Source organism: Streptopelia decaocto (genome assembly GCF_964273445.1).
Source record: "Streptopelia decaocto genome assembly, chromosome: 2".
NCBI lineage: Eukaryota > Metazoa > Chordata > Aves > Columbiformes > Columbidae > Streptopelia > Streptopelia decaocto.
In genome coordinates, this window is record NC_138655.1 from 78,137,813 (window position 1) to 78,152,658 (window position 14,846).

At 39.9% G+C, this 14,846-nt stretch overlaps 1 protein-coding gene across 8 annotated transcripts in view; it reads left to right on the forward strand.

Annotated features, from left to right (window-relative positions):
* TRIO (trio Rho guanine nucleotide exchange factor) overlaps positions 1 to 14,846 on the forward strand; it is a 256,340-nt gene that overhangs the window by 181,713 nt on the left and 59,781 nt on the right. For 5 of the 8 annotated variants that reach the window (XM_082046525.1, XM_082046524.1, XM_082046521.1 and 2 more), the window contains one exon: positions 4,340 to 4,583. The exons of 1 other annotated variant lie outside the window; for it this stretch is intronic. In XM_082046525.1, coding sequence (XP_081902651.1) covers positions 4,340 to 4,583 — 244 coding nt within the window. Of the gene's footprint in view, positions 1 to 4,047; positions 4,310 to 4,339; positions 4,584 to 14,846 lie in introns of those variants that run through there. 2 more of the 8 variants (XM_082046526.1, XM_082046528.1) reach the window with 2 other exon arrangements.

Sequence of the window (14,846 nt, forward strand, 5' to 3'; positions counted from 1 at the left end):
TAACACTTTGTACTGCTGTTTATGTGAAATTTTATTTCATTCTCATGCTTCTTTCAACTTGTGTGCAGTACTTTGGAAAACAGAAAAAGGACTAAAGCAGCAGGAGACAACCAAGTATTTAGTTCTGCCAGCTGAGACTGCGGAAGACAAAAGGCTTCCATGAGCAGAAATATGCTAGTAAAAAACCAGACATGGCTCTGAGTATAAGCCTCTTCTCAGAGTCAGAAACTGAGTCTGGGCAGCTACCTGGTCAAAGCAAAATACTCTTTATTTGAGAGAGAACTTTTGTGTGTCTCCCATTTCTTTCCTCCCACAGTGCACTTGTTTCCATTTTAAAATGGGATTAAAGATTTTCATGCTTGAAATAACCGAGAAATCTTATTAGCTGCTCTCTTTCCTTTTGTTTCTCAATGTAAAATTACCATGGGGCAGTAAATTTAATTTGCAGTCCTGAGGGGAGGTTCTGGCCTGATGTAAAGGCCGTTGTATGTGGCAAGACTCTGGTCAGTGGTGATCTGCCCAGGTACTGGTGGCAGATGAACTCTTGGTGTGGTGTCTGACTCGAGCAAACCTACGTTTAAAGTGTATTCAGCCAGTGAGTTTGTGTTATGGCTTTGGTTTCTTTTCTCTCTACAAGCAGCAGTGATTAAAGGGCCCCAGAGACATGAACATAGATGGTTAACATTAATTTCAGCAACAGCAAGACACTATGTCCCATGATAAGCTGTTTAATTAAACCTTGCGCCTTTTTTAATCTGTGGTTCTATTTCTGTCTGGCTTTTGTTTCTCATCGCGTCTCTGCCTCTCCAGTTTCCATATTTCAGACATAGCCTCATTTATTTTTATCATGCATGATTAATTCAGTTTACATAAAGGGTTTCTTGAGAAGGATGGATAAAGCATATAAAGCCCTTGTTCAGCCTAAATTTGGATTTAGATGGTTTGTAACTCTCTGCTCTTCAGTGCAAGTCAGTCTCCTGGTTCTGCTGTGCCTCTTGCTCTTCCCTCCAGCCAGCCCGGAGAGCCTTGCCAAAGCTGTCCAACAACAGCTGTTGAGCAATGCGCTTAGTCACAGACACTCCTTGCTGTCCAACTGCATTTAATCAGTGCGAAAGATGAAACTGCTTTCAGAAAGTATGTAATGGAGAGAAAACGAGCAATGAAACTAAGAGGAAAGCAGCATTTCATAACCATAATTGTTGTGGGGAGAAAGAAAGGTTGTTATCCCAAAAGAGGGGAAAATTGGTCAATGCTTTTTTGGTCAGTTCTGCGTGATGACGTAAATGGGTGCTGGGTAGAGGACATCACTGGTTTTCACAGAATCACAGAATGTTAGGGACTGCAGGGGACCTCAAAAGATCATCTAGTCCAATCCCCCTGCCGGAGCAGGAACACCTAGATGGGGTTACACAGGAAGGTGTCCAGGCAGGTTTTGAATGTCTCCAGAGTAGGAGACTCCACAACCCCCCTGGGCAGCCTGTTCCAGTGCTCTGTTACCCTCACTGAGAAGAAGTTTCTTCTCATATTTAAGTGGAACCTTCTGTGTTCCAGTTTGTACCCAATGCCCCTTGTCCTATCATTGGTTGTCACCGAGAAGAGCCTGGCTCCATCCTCCTGACACTCATCCTTTACATATTTATAAACAGGAATGAGGTGACCCCTCAGTCTCCTCTTCTCCAAGCTAAAGAGACCCAGCTTCCTCAGCCCTTCCTCATAAGGGAGACGCTCCACCCCCTTAATTACATTTGTTGCCCTGCGTTGGACTCTCTCCAGCAGTTCTCTGTCCTTCTTGAACTGAGGGGCCCAGAACTGGACACAATATTCCAGATGTGGTCTCATCAGGGCGGAGTAGAGGGGCAGGAGGACCTCTCTCAATCTAAATTAGTGGAGAAGTCCTGCACTAAGTTGCACCTAACACCATTAGTGCATATTTGAGGATGGTGTAGAAGTAACAATTGTGTGTGGGAAGTGCCTTACACACTGCACTGAAGTGTGAATGAATATTGAATTTCAGCGGAATACTAATCAGCTAGGTTATCTGATTCCCACACAGTCTGAAAGACTGGGATTTTTTTGTGCTTTAATAGTTTCTGACATAGCCACTGACAGCCTTTGTGTGCTTTTTCCTTTAGCTTAATATTATATGAAATACTTAGTGAATACAAAATCTGAGAATTTTTTTTTTTAATTAGGGGAAGGAAAGAAATAACATCTCTGTTGAAGCCAAAAAGATTTAGCCATTGCTGCACCAGTCACAAAGTATTAATATATTTTAAGCTCTATTTGCAGGAAGTGAGGGGTCAGGAAAGCAAGCAGAGCACCAAAGCTATGCTCCTGTAGGTATTTAGAAAAAAATACAAAGACTAGATGCAGTTTCTGGAAAGTGTCAACTTTTTACTGCTTTGGTGCTTGCACTGATTGGGATATGGACTCTCCTGAGAAAAATTTGGTCTGTATTGGACACCTTATGAAGTCATACTTCATCAGCTTTTTTGTTAGTTCCCATCAGGCATACAGATGGTTTCAATTGTTTCTGAGTTTGTCTGAAGAAGGCTGTAACATAAATCAATACCAGAAAACAAGGGAAAGCTCTTTACTTTTTCCCCTTTGGCACAGTTTTGCATGGACTAAAAACTAATATAATATGGAGAGTGTAAGAGAACAGGAAACTTTTTAATGAGGGAGGAGGTGGCATGTTTTGAAGCAGTACACCCCCCTCTGTAATTTGGGTTTTGGGACTGTCTGGAGAGATGTAGTAGAAGCAATGTGATTAATTTTTAGCCTGGATCTAAATGGTTGCAACCTGATTTATCTTCCTTAAACACTAGATGTATGAGGGTTTCCTGCCCTTCTTGGCTCCTGCAGTCCCCCAAGAAAACTTTTTCTTATCTGTGTGTACACACACACAGGGGTAGCCAGTGAGATTAGCAGGCAGATGCCATGGGAAAGCTCTGGAGTTACTGCAGACCATCTGCTTGGAGTTATGTCCTGTCATTTGTTGCAGGCTTGAGGAAGAGGAGGTTGGAATTAGCCTTTGAGTTTTACTGGGGTTTTGCTGGTTTTGTCGTTTGCTCTAAAATTCTTGCGTGGTAACAAATAGCGTTACCCTAGAAAAGTTTCTGTCTGGTGCTTCAGTTCCAGGCTTGTAATGAAAACTAATAAATAAGTAACAATGCAGTCTCTTATCTCCTTTTCCTAAAGCTCATGGGATATTGCTGGCAGCCACAGAGCCTCAATTTAATAGTCAAAAATAATGAGGCAGGAACCGTGCAGTATGTTGGTGTAGTGTACATGCTTTTATAATTGCTGCAGATGGAACTCTCACAGGTTATTTGTCCTCCTTTGTCAGCATAGAGCATTGCAGGATTGCCTTTCTGGGCTGAAGGGGTTTACTGACATGGTCCAATATTACTGAATTCACAGGAGTTTAATATCACCTGAGATCTGATACAGGCGCTGCTCTGAAGCAGTCTAACTATAGAACTATTCACATATAAAAAGCTGAAGTTGCCTGGAATGCCATCGCCACATGGAAGGAGAAGGAATTCCTGGGCTGTTTGCTGAAGTTGGATTGGTGCTCTGGCACTGAGCAATCTTGGGAACTTTGCAAAGTTCTGATGATAATTTTCATTTCACATCAAAGTAGATGAAACAATCAAAGAGAGGAAACTGAAGCTTAGGCAAAGTAATTCTAATGAAGTGTTTCAAAGAGGGGGAGGAAAACCCTGAGCTTTCATGCTTTTAATTCAAGTGTGTGTGTTTTTATTTGGAGAATCGGCAAAAATGTGAAAGTTGTAAGCCCTTGTGGGTAGTCTGGCAAATAGTTAAGCATTTGGGAATCTTATGTGAAGAACTTTATGCTGATTTTTATAATTATATATGGTGTGTCCTGGATGAGAAGGCAGTAAACTCATTCAGAAAAGGTCCCTTTTTCTGCCTTGAATTTGCAAAATAACATAGCTCATGAATGAATGTATCTAGTAAAACCTGGCTTTTTGTTGCCAGTTAGCACCCATAAAATATACTCTGAAGTGACTGCTACTTTAGCTTTCAGGGTAAGGAGCAGTCTAGCAAGAAAAACCGCTTAAATCCTCCACCCACCGCTGTCACAACCAGTGTGCTTTGAACATCGGCAGAGACAAGCAGAGTTAGAAATCTGCTCTAAAACGCCAGAACTGTCTCATTTTGAAATGATCTCTTCTTGACGTGGAAAGTCCCAGAAGCTCGCTATCTCATCCAAAATACGAATCGTGCCAGGAATCCTAAATAGGTAACAGTGCGTGACGGATGGTTTGATAACGAGCATTCATCTGGCTTCTTCTTGTTTTTCCCCTCACAGTTGTCTGGTGGGTGCGAGCTGACGGTGGTAATCCACGACTTCACCGCCTGCAACAGTAATGAGCTGACAATCCGCCGCGGGCAGACAGTGGAGGTCCTGGAGAGGCCCCATGACAAACCTGACTGGTGTCTGGTCCGAACCACAGACCGGTCCCCAGCTGCAGAAGGCCTGGTCCCCTGCGGGTCCCTCTGCATCGCTCACTCTCGCAGCAGCATGGAGATGGAGGGGATTTTTAACCACAAAGGTAAGAAATGATGGACACAAAATGTCGTCGTCAGCAGCACGAGATTTGGCTAGTGGGGAGTACTGCGCAAACGGGCACTTCGGTGTTCTGGCACTCGCTTAGCTTCTAGTTTTTAATTAGATAAAACACAATGCTTTTAGCAACCTGTGGCCACACTGTTTATTCCAAAATAAGCAGTCAGCAATTCTGTGTTCAGTGAAAATCTGGCTGAAGACAGGAAAGAGGTTTACACAAATTATGTGTTGGTAAACAGTTCTATATTGTGTTAGATCAAGCTGTGATGACAGGGAAATCTTTACCTGTTGTGAGCTGGAAGGTGGGGGTGAGGAGAGGACCTCCAACATATAGCATCAATGGCTTCTGAGAAATCCTGCATTAAGAAGTCATGGCAACGTCAGGCTCAGCATTGGAAAAGGTAAACATACACATCCGTATGCCCTGTCACACAGGAACTGGCCATTTGGACTTCCGTATTTTACTTAACTGAGAGTTTAACTAGTGTAGCAGTGGCAGATTCATCCTTTTTTCCAGAGAAGCACTGGAATCTTACTTTGTTCATTCACATGCATGACAGAATGTGCCCCTGAAGGATGCAACAAAAATCTGATAATTTCTGGAAAGTTTTTAAACTTTTATTGTGCTCAGTAAAATTCCCAGGCTCACAGCATAGTTATTAGAGAAAATGCTTGCTTGCTTCATTTGCAACTATTTGAATTTGCAACCTGTGAGCAGAAAGCAATGTGAGTTAATAAAAGAAAAAAAAAAGAAAAAAAAAGTTCATTAGAAGATTTTTCATCACATGCTGGGGGAAAAGATGCATTTCAAAAAGTTCGTTATTGCAAGTAACAGGATAAGCAGGAAAGTGGTGTTGGGGAAGACTTGTTTTCCAAAACACAAAATTCTGGTTTGGAAAAGTTTTTCATAAATATGACCACAAATTCTTCAGTTTTTCAGTCCATCTCAGCTAGCACATTCCCAGTATTTTCAGGCACTGTATAAATGCTTGGCTAAAAGTGGGGAGACTTTGTGTTTCTTACATTAGGAGCAGGCACAGCAGGAACTTCCTGAATGCAGGGTGATGAGGGTGGGGGAGTGTCTGAGGAATCGAGCCTTATAGTTTTAATACTCTTTTTGTTATTTTGTGACCTATAACCGTTCGGGTAGAGCAAGTTTGAAGTTGTTTTGATGACAAAATTGGAAAATATAGTTAGGTATTACTGAAACATTTCTTACTTTGACTAGGGGGTGAAATAATGGAAATGTTGTACAGGATGTTTGGGGGTTTTTTACCAACGCTCACAGAACTGATAAATTCAATTTCTTTTCAGGCTAGGGAGACTTTACCTTTGAATGCATAGAATTTTTTTAGGAGGGGCAGACTATACTGGATGACACATGCTATATGAAGAACACTGAGCCTGTCAGAGTCCCAAGGGAAAGACAGAGCTGTTTTTGTCTTTGAGAGGTTGCTTTTATTCATCAAACCTGTTCACATAAACTGTATTGCTTTTTTTTTTTCCTGTAATGTTTGTTTGGGGTAAATGGAGCAGAGCATTATAAACTTAATTTCTGTTTGACCTGTTGCTTTGAAATAAAGAGGATTAATTAATTATATTAATCATGGAGACTGAAGAGGAAAAGGCCATCGCTAGAACAAGCATGATTTGCAGGGTTGAATGCAACCTCAGAAATGACTTCTGTCCCTGCCTCTGGCACAGGCTTCCTGTGGGATGTTATGGCAAGCCATCCAAACCCCAGCTGATAAGAAGCAGCTGCCAATTGTTTATTCCCACATTACTGAGTGTCAGGCTTTAGGAGCTGGATGTTTGATTTGTAAAGTTTCCCGTGCATGTGACTGTCCCTGAAGTCAGTGTGAACTGTCTTGAACATGCAAACTAATATATAATGCTAAGTAATCTGGGGAGGGGAAAAAAAAAGAACCACAAAACTGAACAACTTTGGACTCAGTACTTGAAAACACTGGATACATTTGACTTCAGTCTCTACCTCAACTTTCTGTTGCTTGAAAGAGGTTGATAGCGTTCATTACACAGAGGGTTACAAAAATTAAGCAACATTAGTGGAATGCTTTGATTTTATTTTTCCCCCATAGTGAAAAGTACCTCAGTCAATCCCACAAAACAATTATTCCTTCTCTAGTGCTGCATTTGATGGAAGATCTCTAAGTACAGCATTGGGGAACATGCTAATCAGAAGAATGGTAAAACAGTTAGGTGATCTTCTCAGAAGTATTCATTGTGGTCATTGATTGAGGTATGACTTTCTAAAAATAAATAAATATAATTTAAGTCCGTGTACTTGGGTGGGCAACTCTTATATATTGTATTTCCTAGATTTCTAGTGCTCGATTCTGCAACTTCAGTCTTTTAAATATGGATTTATTTTTTTTTACCATAATTCAGTAAAACTTTCAGAGTTTTTGAATGATTCAACAAATTAGGATATTGCCCTCTGGAATTTTTAGGTCTGAAAATATGTGAAATATGTCAGGCTCACAGCGTGAGCATCAGGTCTGAGTAATTCTGTACAGTTCATGGGCTAAGCCACATGCAGTAGGACATGAGTCTGGAGTTTGTGCATGCTGGGCATCGCAAGCTGTTGTGAGAGGCTCAGGGCAAGAGAGGTTTTATGTAATTCTGAAGGAAAAGGAGGTGATCACCCTCAGAAGTGGTGGTGGTAGCTGCTTGGATGTTGAGTGCCTAACCTGTACAAATGGCATGTTGAAGTGAAGAGTTTTGCACTCCTTTCAGTATCTGTGGGCTTTACAGTTTTGATCTTTTCAACAGTGTTTATCAATATCGTTTGCCAACTAAACAAGTTGCAAAGGTGCAGCATATCAGAGGTGCAGTGAGCTTCACAGTTTTGAAATTGCAAACCTCTTCAAATTTACAGCTGATTCTTAAGTTGTTTAAAAGCACTTTTCATCACTGAGTACAGAAATGTTGGGTAGTGTTTAATGCCTTGAATAATCTGAAATTATTATCCAAAGTAGAGTAAAATGAAAGATTACTAAAGCAAAAAGTATGTTCAGTGAAGACTAGTTCTGACAGCTGATCTCTGTCATTCCTTGTTGGTCTACATATTATCTGTCAGCCATGAAAGGTAACGTTGGTTTGAACTCACGTCAGAAGAAAATGACTCTCATCACTTGCCTACACGTCTGGGTGTTACTTGTCCTTTGAGAACATGTATTACTTGAAATATTTAATCAATATCAATGCATTTGCTGTATCTTCAATCTTAAAATTTTGTATTATAGTAGTTAAGATAACAAACATTTTGTATGGGGAAGGCATTACATAGAAAAAAAAAAGACATTTACTACATGGATAGTCATTTAGGGGGAGAGTTGATTGCAGGTTCCAGACCTCTTGCTTGCTCTGCTGGATATCAAACCTATTTTTATAAGTTATTTGGGTTATTTAATCACTTTGTGCAGTTTAAAGATGAGTACATTTTTAAATGTCTAAATCCCTTTTATAATGGGGAAGACGACAAACAAGTGGGTAGTGAAGAGGTTGAATAACAGTTGGTACACTCTACAAAAAATAAATTACTAGCTTTGAAAGAACATGTTTTTCACAAGTAATACATAAGGCAGCAATTTTTTTTTGCAATGATTCCCCACATGTTATTGGGTGTGGGGAGAAAAAGAATGTTCCTGGTTTTTTTATTTGGTGCTTCTCTGTTTTTTTAACAAGGGTTTATTTTCATGCTGTGATACATCCTTTGTATACGTGCAGTTCTTCTTCCTTTGCTTTCAGGGCATTTACATAGTCACAGAGCTTTGGGTAAAGGGCAGGGGACAGGATTCAGTGCAACAAAATTGAACTTGTGAACTCAGAAATATTGGCAGGTATTTAAAAATTTTTATTAATATCTTTCCTGTTAAATCACAAGTGCACTGTCTCTTCCAATTTCATGAGTACTTCTGAAGAATCTGTGGTAGTCCATCATATTCCTTCTGTAGATGCTGCTGTTGAGAGAGTTACAAAGGCTGCAAGAAGCCTTGCTCATGAAGCTTACATTTACATGCCTTCTTTAAAGCTCTGTGTGTTTTTGGAACCATGTCTAACTGGTAGTTCGTATTACTGGCTGTTTAGTTCAAAACTTGGCTACAGAGATCTTTTGTTTACCTGGAGGTACAATGTGTTCGTGTTTCATACATCCTTACAATCCAGGAGTCTGTATAGGTTTGGTCAGATCTGGAAGGTGTTGTCTTTGTAACATTGGAACATATCACACACTGCAATACCAAATACTGGCTTTTGATTTTACTCTCAGGATACTGTCCTGACTGGTGCCATAAACAGAAAAACGTTATTTCAGAAGTCTCTCTCTTTTTTGAACTGTTGTCTCTCTCAATGAACTACCATAATAAGGAGGCTTGAATGGCTGACACTGTCCGAGAGAGGTTGACAAATTTGTTTAAAGACCTGTGTAGTAAGCCCTTTTCTACACTCACAAGATGGAAAGGAGTGGTTTGGGGCAGGTGTCAGAGCTCTTGAATTGGTGTGGGGACCTCGTATTCAGGAATTAAGAAAAAAATAATTGCACGGGTGATCTAGAGATATTTCCCCAGAAAAGAGAGGTAGTTGAGGCCACGGAGTGCGGTAAAACAAGTTGTGATTTTTTTACATTAAGTAAGCTTGCTCTTGCACAACTGGAGAACTTATATTCAGAATATTAATATTAGATGAAAGGGGAAGGGAAGAAAGGTAAAACGTCTCATGTATGACTGAGAGCTTTGAAAGTTATGATTGAGAAAGTGGAGTGTTTCCATATTGAGTCCAAATACTGTTATGTAGGAAGAGGAAGCTCTGGATAGCAGCAGCAGCAGAATTTGATTGAGTAAAATGGGAATCCAGTTTGAAAAAATGAAGATGAGCTTCCTGTTTGTAGTGGGAGAAAAGAAGGGTGACTTGGGCAGCAATTTTTTGCTCACAAGCAGAGAGAGGCTGTAGAAGGGGAGGATTTGCTGTTCTGAGACTGCGAGCAAGGGAAGCATGGGCCATGTGTAAGTAAAAAGGATCTCCACCCGTGGCTCTGAGCCAAAGTGCTGCCTGTGGGACTGTCTGACATCGTTTGCAGCTGCAGGAAATGAATTACAGCCCAGGTCAGCAGGGAAAGTCACTCCCGACAATGAGCGGGTCCAGTTCTTGCTTTGCCTTGTCGCCTTGGGACCATGTGGCAAACGGGGCGGGGGGGTTGGACTGTAGTTTCCAGGACACCATCCAGAGAGGGATCTGCTGCAGAAAGTGATATCAAGGAATATGTTGTAGTTGTGTAAGGCAGTAAACGTTAATCTAAAAATTCTGTTTATTGATGAATCAATTACTTCCTCATAAAATTTCCAAATAACAGGCTGCCCATCCAGATAACCAGCTGATAGAAAGCCTTATGAGGACCTCACGGGAGGCAAAGCCAGGCAGTCAGTTGGATTTCACACTACTCTTGTCTAAATTAGCAAAAGATTGTGAAAGCCATGCTGGAGTGTCAGTTCAATTTATTTATCAGGCAGACTTGAGCTTGAACAGAGGTTCAACTTCACAATTATCAGTTGTTTTGAAAGCCTAATAAATCATAAATTTCCATGTAATCACAAATATTTTGTGAAAAACATTACTAGCCTAATAGCACCAAAATAATTTGAATTCAAGTTTTGTGTGTGTGGTTTTTCAAACATGTTCTTACGCTTTAGTCCAGGTAAATAAAATAGCTTCAGTATAAGTAAAACAAGAATTCTCTATCCTGACTTTCCCACTGTGTGGTTTTAGTTGTGTTTGCAGTTAAAAATGTGGTTTGAGCATAAGTAAACTTAAATAAAATGTCAGCAATTGACTGTGGTCCATTAGATCATAATCTTTGCCTCGGGCTTTATAGCCAAACTCTATCAGATGGTCAGAGTTAATAGCCAAATTCTAATTAAGCCTTGAATAAACAGTAAAGCCTGTATGAATTGCTTTCTTGCCTTATCTAGTCCTAAACTAGATAAGGAGATTCAGTGAATCTCACAATTTGAATTTCTAGAAGAGTTCTCTCTAAATCAAGTTTATATGTCCTCTGAAACATCTTCACATTGATTTCAATGTAAACCTGCCTTTAACTCCTGCACTATTCTTTTATCATAACCCAGCCCAGGAAGACCTGTCATGTATATCTGTGTTTCCCATGCTGTCTCTGTTTGTGGGCATAAGTATGTGGCTAATCTGTCTCTGGAATTTTTGAGCATAGCTAACAAAAGCTTTTTGCCATGCTTGGGAGCTCAGTATTACAGTTGAGAAAAAGAATAAATTTTATAACGCTGGCTTGAATGTACTTTTGGTCCAAGACAGCTGCCAAATATATCTCTCTCATATATTGTAGTTGGAAAGGAAATCGGTGTGTAAAAAGTATCTGCTTCAGAACAGATGTATTTGCACAGCTGATCTTTGGGGGGTAAAAGGTGGATATAAACCAGCAATTCTGATGGCTTTAGATTTCCCCAGAGAGCTGTTAGTTTGCTTGCAATTAGCCTTTCTCTGACAGCAGTTTCTTTTTCTTACCAATGTATTGAGACAGAACAGAGTGGAAACTAAAATCATATCCTGCATACGTTGTTCATATGTTGCAATTGAAGAAAAACATCCTGGAGTGGTATTTATTTTCCTTAACTGTCCCTCTTCGGGTGCTACAAACTGAGGAAAAGGTTGCTTCAGTGTTGAGAATTACTTCTTGAGGTTGTCTTTGTTACTCATATTTGGCTTTGGCTTAAGTAAATCTTCAGAGCTAGTGCTTTGAAGAGCACCTGAGAGCAACCCAAAGGAATTTCTCTTCTATTTCAATCAGGGAGTAGCCTGGCAGGGTGGTGAGGGACAGGGAGAGTGGGGCTGGGGACACATATTTGGGCAGGAGAGTGCTCCTGGAGACATGGAGTTGTCATAGCTGTGTGCTAACTGCCTTGTTTGTGACAGCCGACAAGGAGCTGTTGGTGTATATTTTTCTGCAGCTGGGGTGGCTGCTCACTTCCAAGGACCATCTGGGTAATTTCACCTGATACGTTTTCCTTGTGTCATGGAACTGTATAATATTGAGAGTGTCCATAAGGTCTTCTGTTCTTTTTCTGATTCTCTAATTTTCTGGCACTTCTCCTGCTGCGGTTCATATTCTTAAATTTGGTATTTGGAGGAGTATGTATGTGTTTTGTGTTTAGTGGAGAGGAGAAAATTGTTGAGGAGCAGGCTAGAGCTGATGTTCTTGTACCCGTTTCAGGACATCATCATATTAAATCACATAATCTGTCGTCATCACTGCGTGCAGGTGGAAGTAGCAGGATTTAGTATTCTACTACCTTCCTCCAGTTCTGTTTTTATGAGGAGGCTGCTGAAAGTCCATGTACCATTGGCTTAATTTCACTTCTCCTGCAATCACATAGTAGAATATTAGTCTCTGTTGTGCGTGCTATACCAGACGTGTTGCATCACTTTTAAGGCAACTCTACCAGAAGCTTTTTACCAGATGCCGTTGCCATCTCATAAGTTGTTGGCATTGGTTTCAAGTCACCGCTTCATTATGCAACATTTTGCTACAATTTTAAGTGCACATTCATTGATATAGGTATAGTTCAAATTTGGGACATACTTGTGTTTTCTCCTGACTTTGAGTAAAAATAGCAAGATGTTTTTCTCTATCTGTGACAACTATTTAACTTAAATTCATCATTCTCTAACACGGAAGTCAGGCAAATAAGTGATGGAATTCTTAGAGAAAACTGTGTAAAAGAGGCTGTTGCAATAAGTGAATAGTGCCACGAAAAGACTGAAGACTGGTTGACCAGATTGAAGTATGCTTTAGGCAATATTAAACAGAAAAGCTTGATTGGTGAAAGCCACCAAATTGTTAACCACATATCTAAATTTTTCAATGTCAGTAACTAATCTATTTTGAAGAGTTTATTCATCATGGCCTGACTTGATTGTTGGTCTGTACTGGTGCATTTTGTGCTAACTTTTCACATTGTCTGAGGGATAACAAAATACATCCCCTAAATGCTGTTTGATTTAGTAGAACCGGCTTAAGTGCCTTTATCCTTTCATCCTAAAGATGTGGCAGGACTAAATGCAACCATACCAGAATCGAATTGGAAACCACAGACTCAGAGCTCTGGGTACAGCCCCAGAGTAACATCTCAAGAACAGGTGCTTACAGCAGATGGTGCCCAGGAGGGACGTACATGCTGTGTCCTCTTTGTGTCATGGTCACTTGCCTAAGTGAGAGCCCAGGCTATGGGATCCAGTGCTCACTCACCTCATCTTCATAAAACTATGCTGAGGTTACAATCCTTAGGGCTGAAGTAAATTAATAGTAGTCATATTTTACTATCATCTCTTTTGCTCTTTGTAGAATAACAAAGTTTTACTCTGTTATTGAAGCTATTGGGATGATGACAAGCATTTACAGTTCTGTAATAATTTTTATTTGAAAAGAAGTAATTTGTCTATTTTGACAATGTCATCTTTCATGTAGAAGAATTGTATTATTTTTATAAAGCAAAATGCCATTCCTAATTGCAGAAGAAGATAGCACAGTTTTGTCAGATTGTGAACTTTTGAAAAACAGTATTCCCTTTTGGAAAAGTTTAAGTTCTTAAAAATAGTAACCTCCTATTTTTGTCATCAAGAGGCGTGCATATTAGGATATAGAGTCTCTTTAGGTCTTTTTATATGATTTTTTTTGTGCGTTAACATTATTACCATTCTAAAGCTCCTACCATGACAGCATGCTTTTTCCAGGAGGAACTGACTGGGAAAAGAAAATGTGCAAATATTCTGTGGCAATTAAAAATTTTTTTCTTGCACCTGAATTTTAATTGCTGTCCAAAAGTAGCACCGTTGTCTTTACTGAGTGTAGTTGTTTTCTGAAATATCTAAAGCATAGAATTAGAGTGGCTATTTTGTAACTGCATTTTTACAATTCTAGTAAGTGGTGATGATGTAATTTGTAAAAAGTATACCCTTTTCAATTTTGTGAACTGCGTGATTGTGTTCATTTTTTGGTATAGAGCAAACTTTCTTTTAAATGGGTATATGGTGTAACCCAACCAGAAATGTTTTATCTTTTTCAGGACTGAATTCTTCCACATCTGAAATTCAGAGTAGATATTAAAAAAATGTTAATTACTATGCAGAAACACTCACATTTGCAGAATGGTTTGGCAGCACACATTTTCTAGTGGTTCTGTGTTTTAACATCTGATAGGAAATGTAGAATAATAAACCCCTGTCCTCTGGATTTTTTGCTCTCTTCCTTCTCTTCTCCCTGTGGCAAAGCTAGCCTCCAAATATACTTAAATCTATTTAGTAACAAATCTGTTTTTATAATTTACAGAAATGCAGCATGTGTAATCCAGGCTGAGAGAGAGAGAGAAAAATGCCTGTTTCTGATTTTGCTCTCTGGTTAGATGTAGTGCAGAGGAACTGTGGAGGTCACTTCATTTTGCTAAAGGAATTTTTAATATAATAAAGCTGTGAAAGTATGTAAGGTTCTTTGTTAAATGCTAATGTTTGAAGTCCAGACAGGTGCTTTCAGTGCCCATGTGCCTTTCGTGCTCCCGAAGCAGCGAGGTGTTGGGTGGTGGCTCCATCTGCCATCCCCAGCAGCGCTGGGTGACTTCACCTGCTCTGTTACCTGCACATGGCTGCTGGGAGGCGGGACCAAGCAGAGACAAAAGGAGGAGAGGCCTTGATGGAAACCCCTTGTAACTAACCAAAATGCATTTGTACAATATGAACTTAGCGGAAGGGAAATAAGAAAGCTGGTTTGGTTAGTAATGCCAACCAGCAGGTAGCCCACACAGCTCCCAGAAGCGATTGCTCCGATTGCATACGTACGGAGCTTCAGCATCAGTGTTTCTTACAGGAAGTACATGACCAGTTTTAAAAGCATTTCTTTTGTTTTTAATGACCTAGTTTGGTTACTAGTCCTGTTCATTTTCCTTTTAAGTGACTTAAAAGTATTAACTCTGAGTCAAGAATATAATTCAAGATTCTGAACACTTCTGATGAATATATTCTTACCCTTTCCTTTTGTCTTTGCATGCTTTTCCAGTTAAGATAATCAGATGAGAAATTTATTTTAGAAAGAATTCCAACTCCTGTATATGCAGTTAAAACTGGTTTGGAAAATTAAACCTTGTTTTGACCAGATATTTTTCACGCCAACAGGCTGATTCCTTTTTCCTTTGGAGTGAGAAGGGAAGAGAAA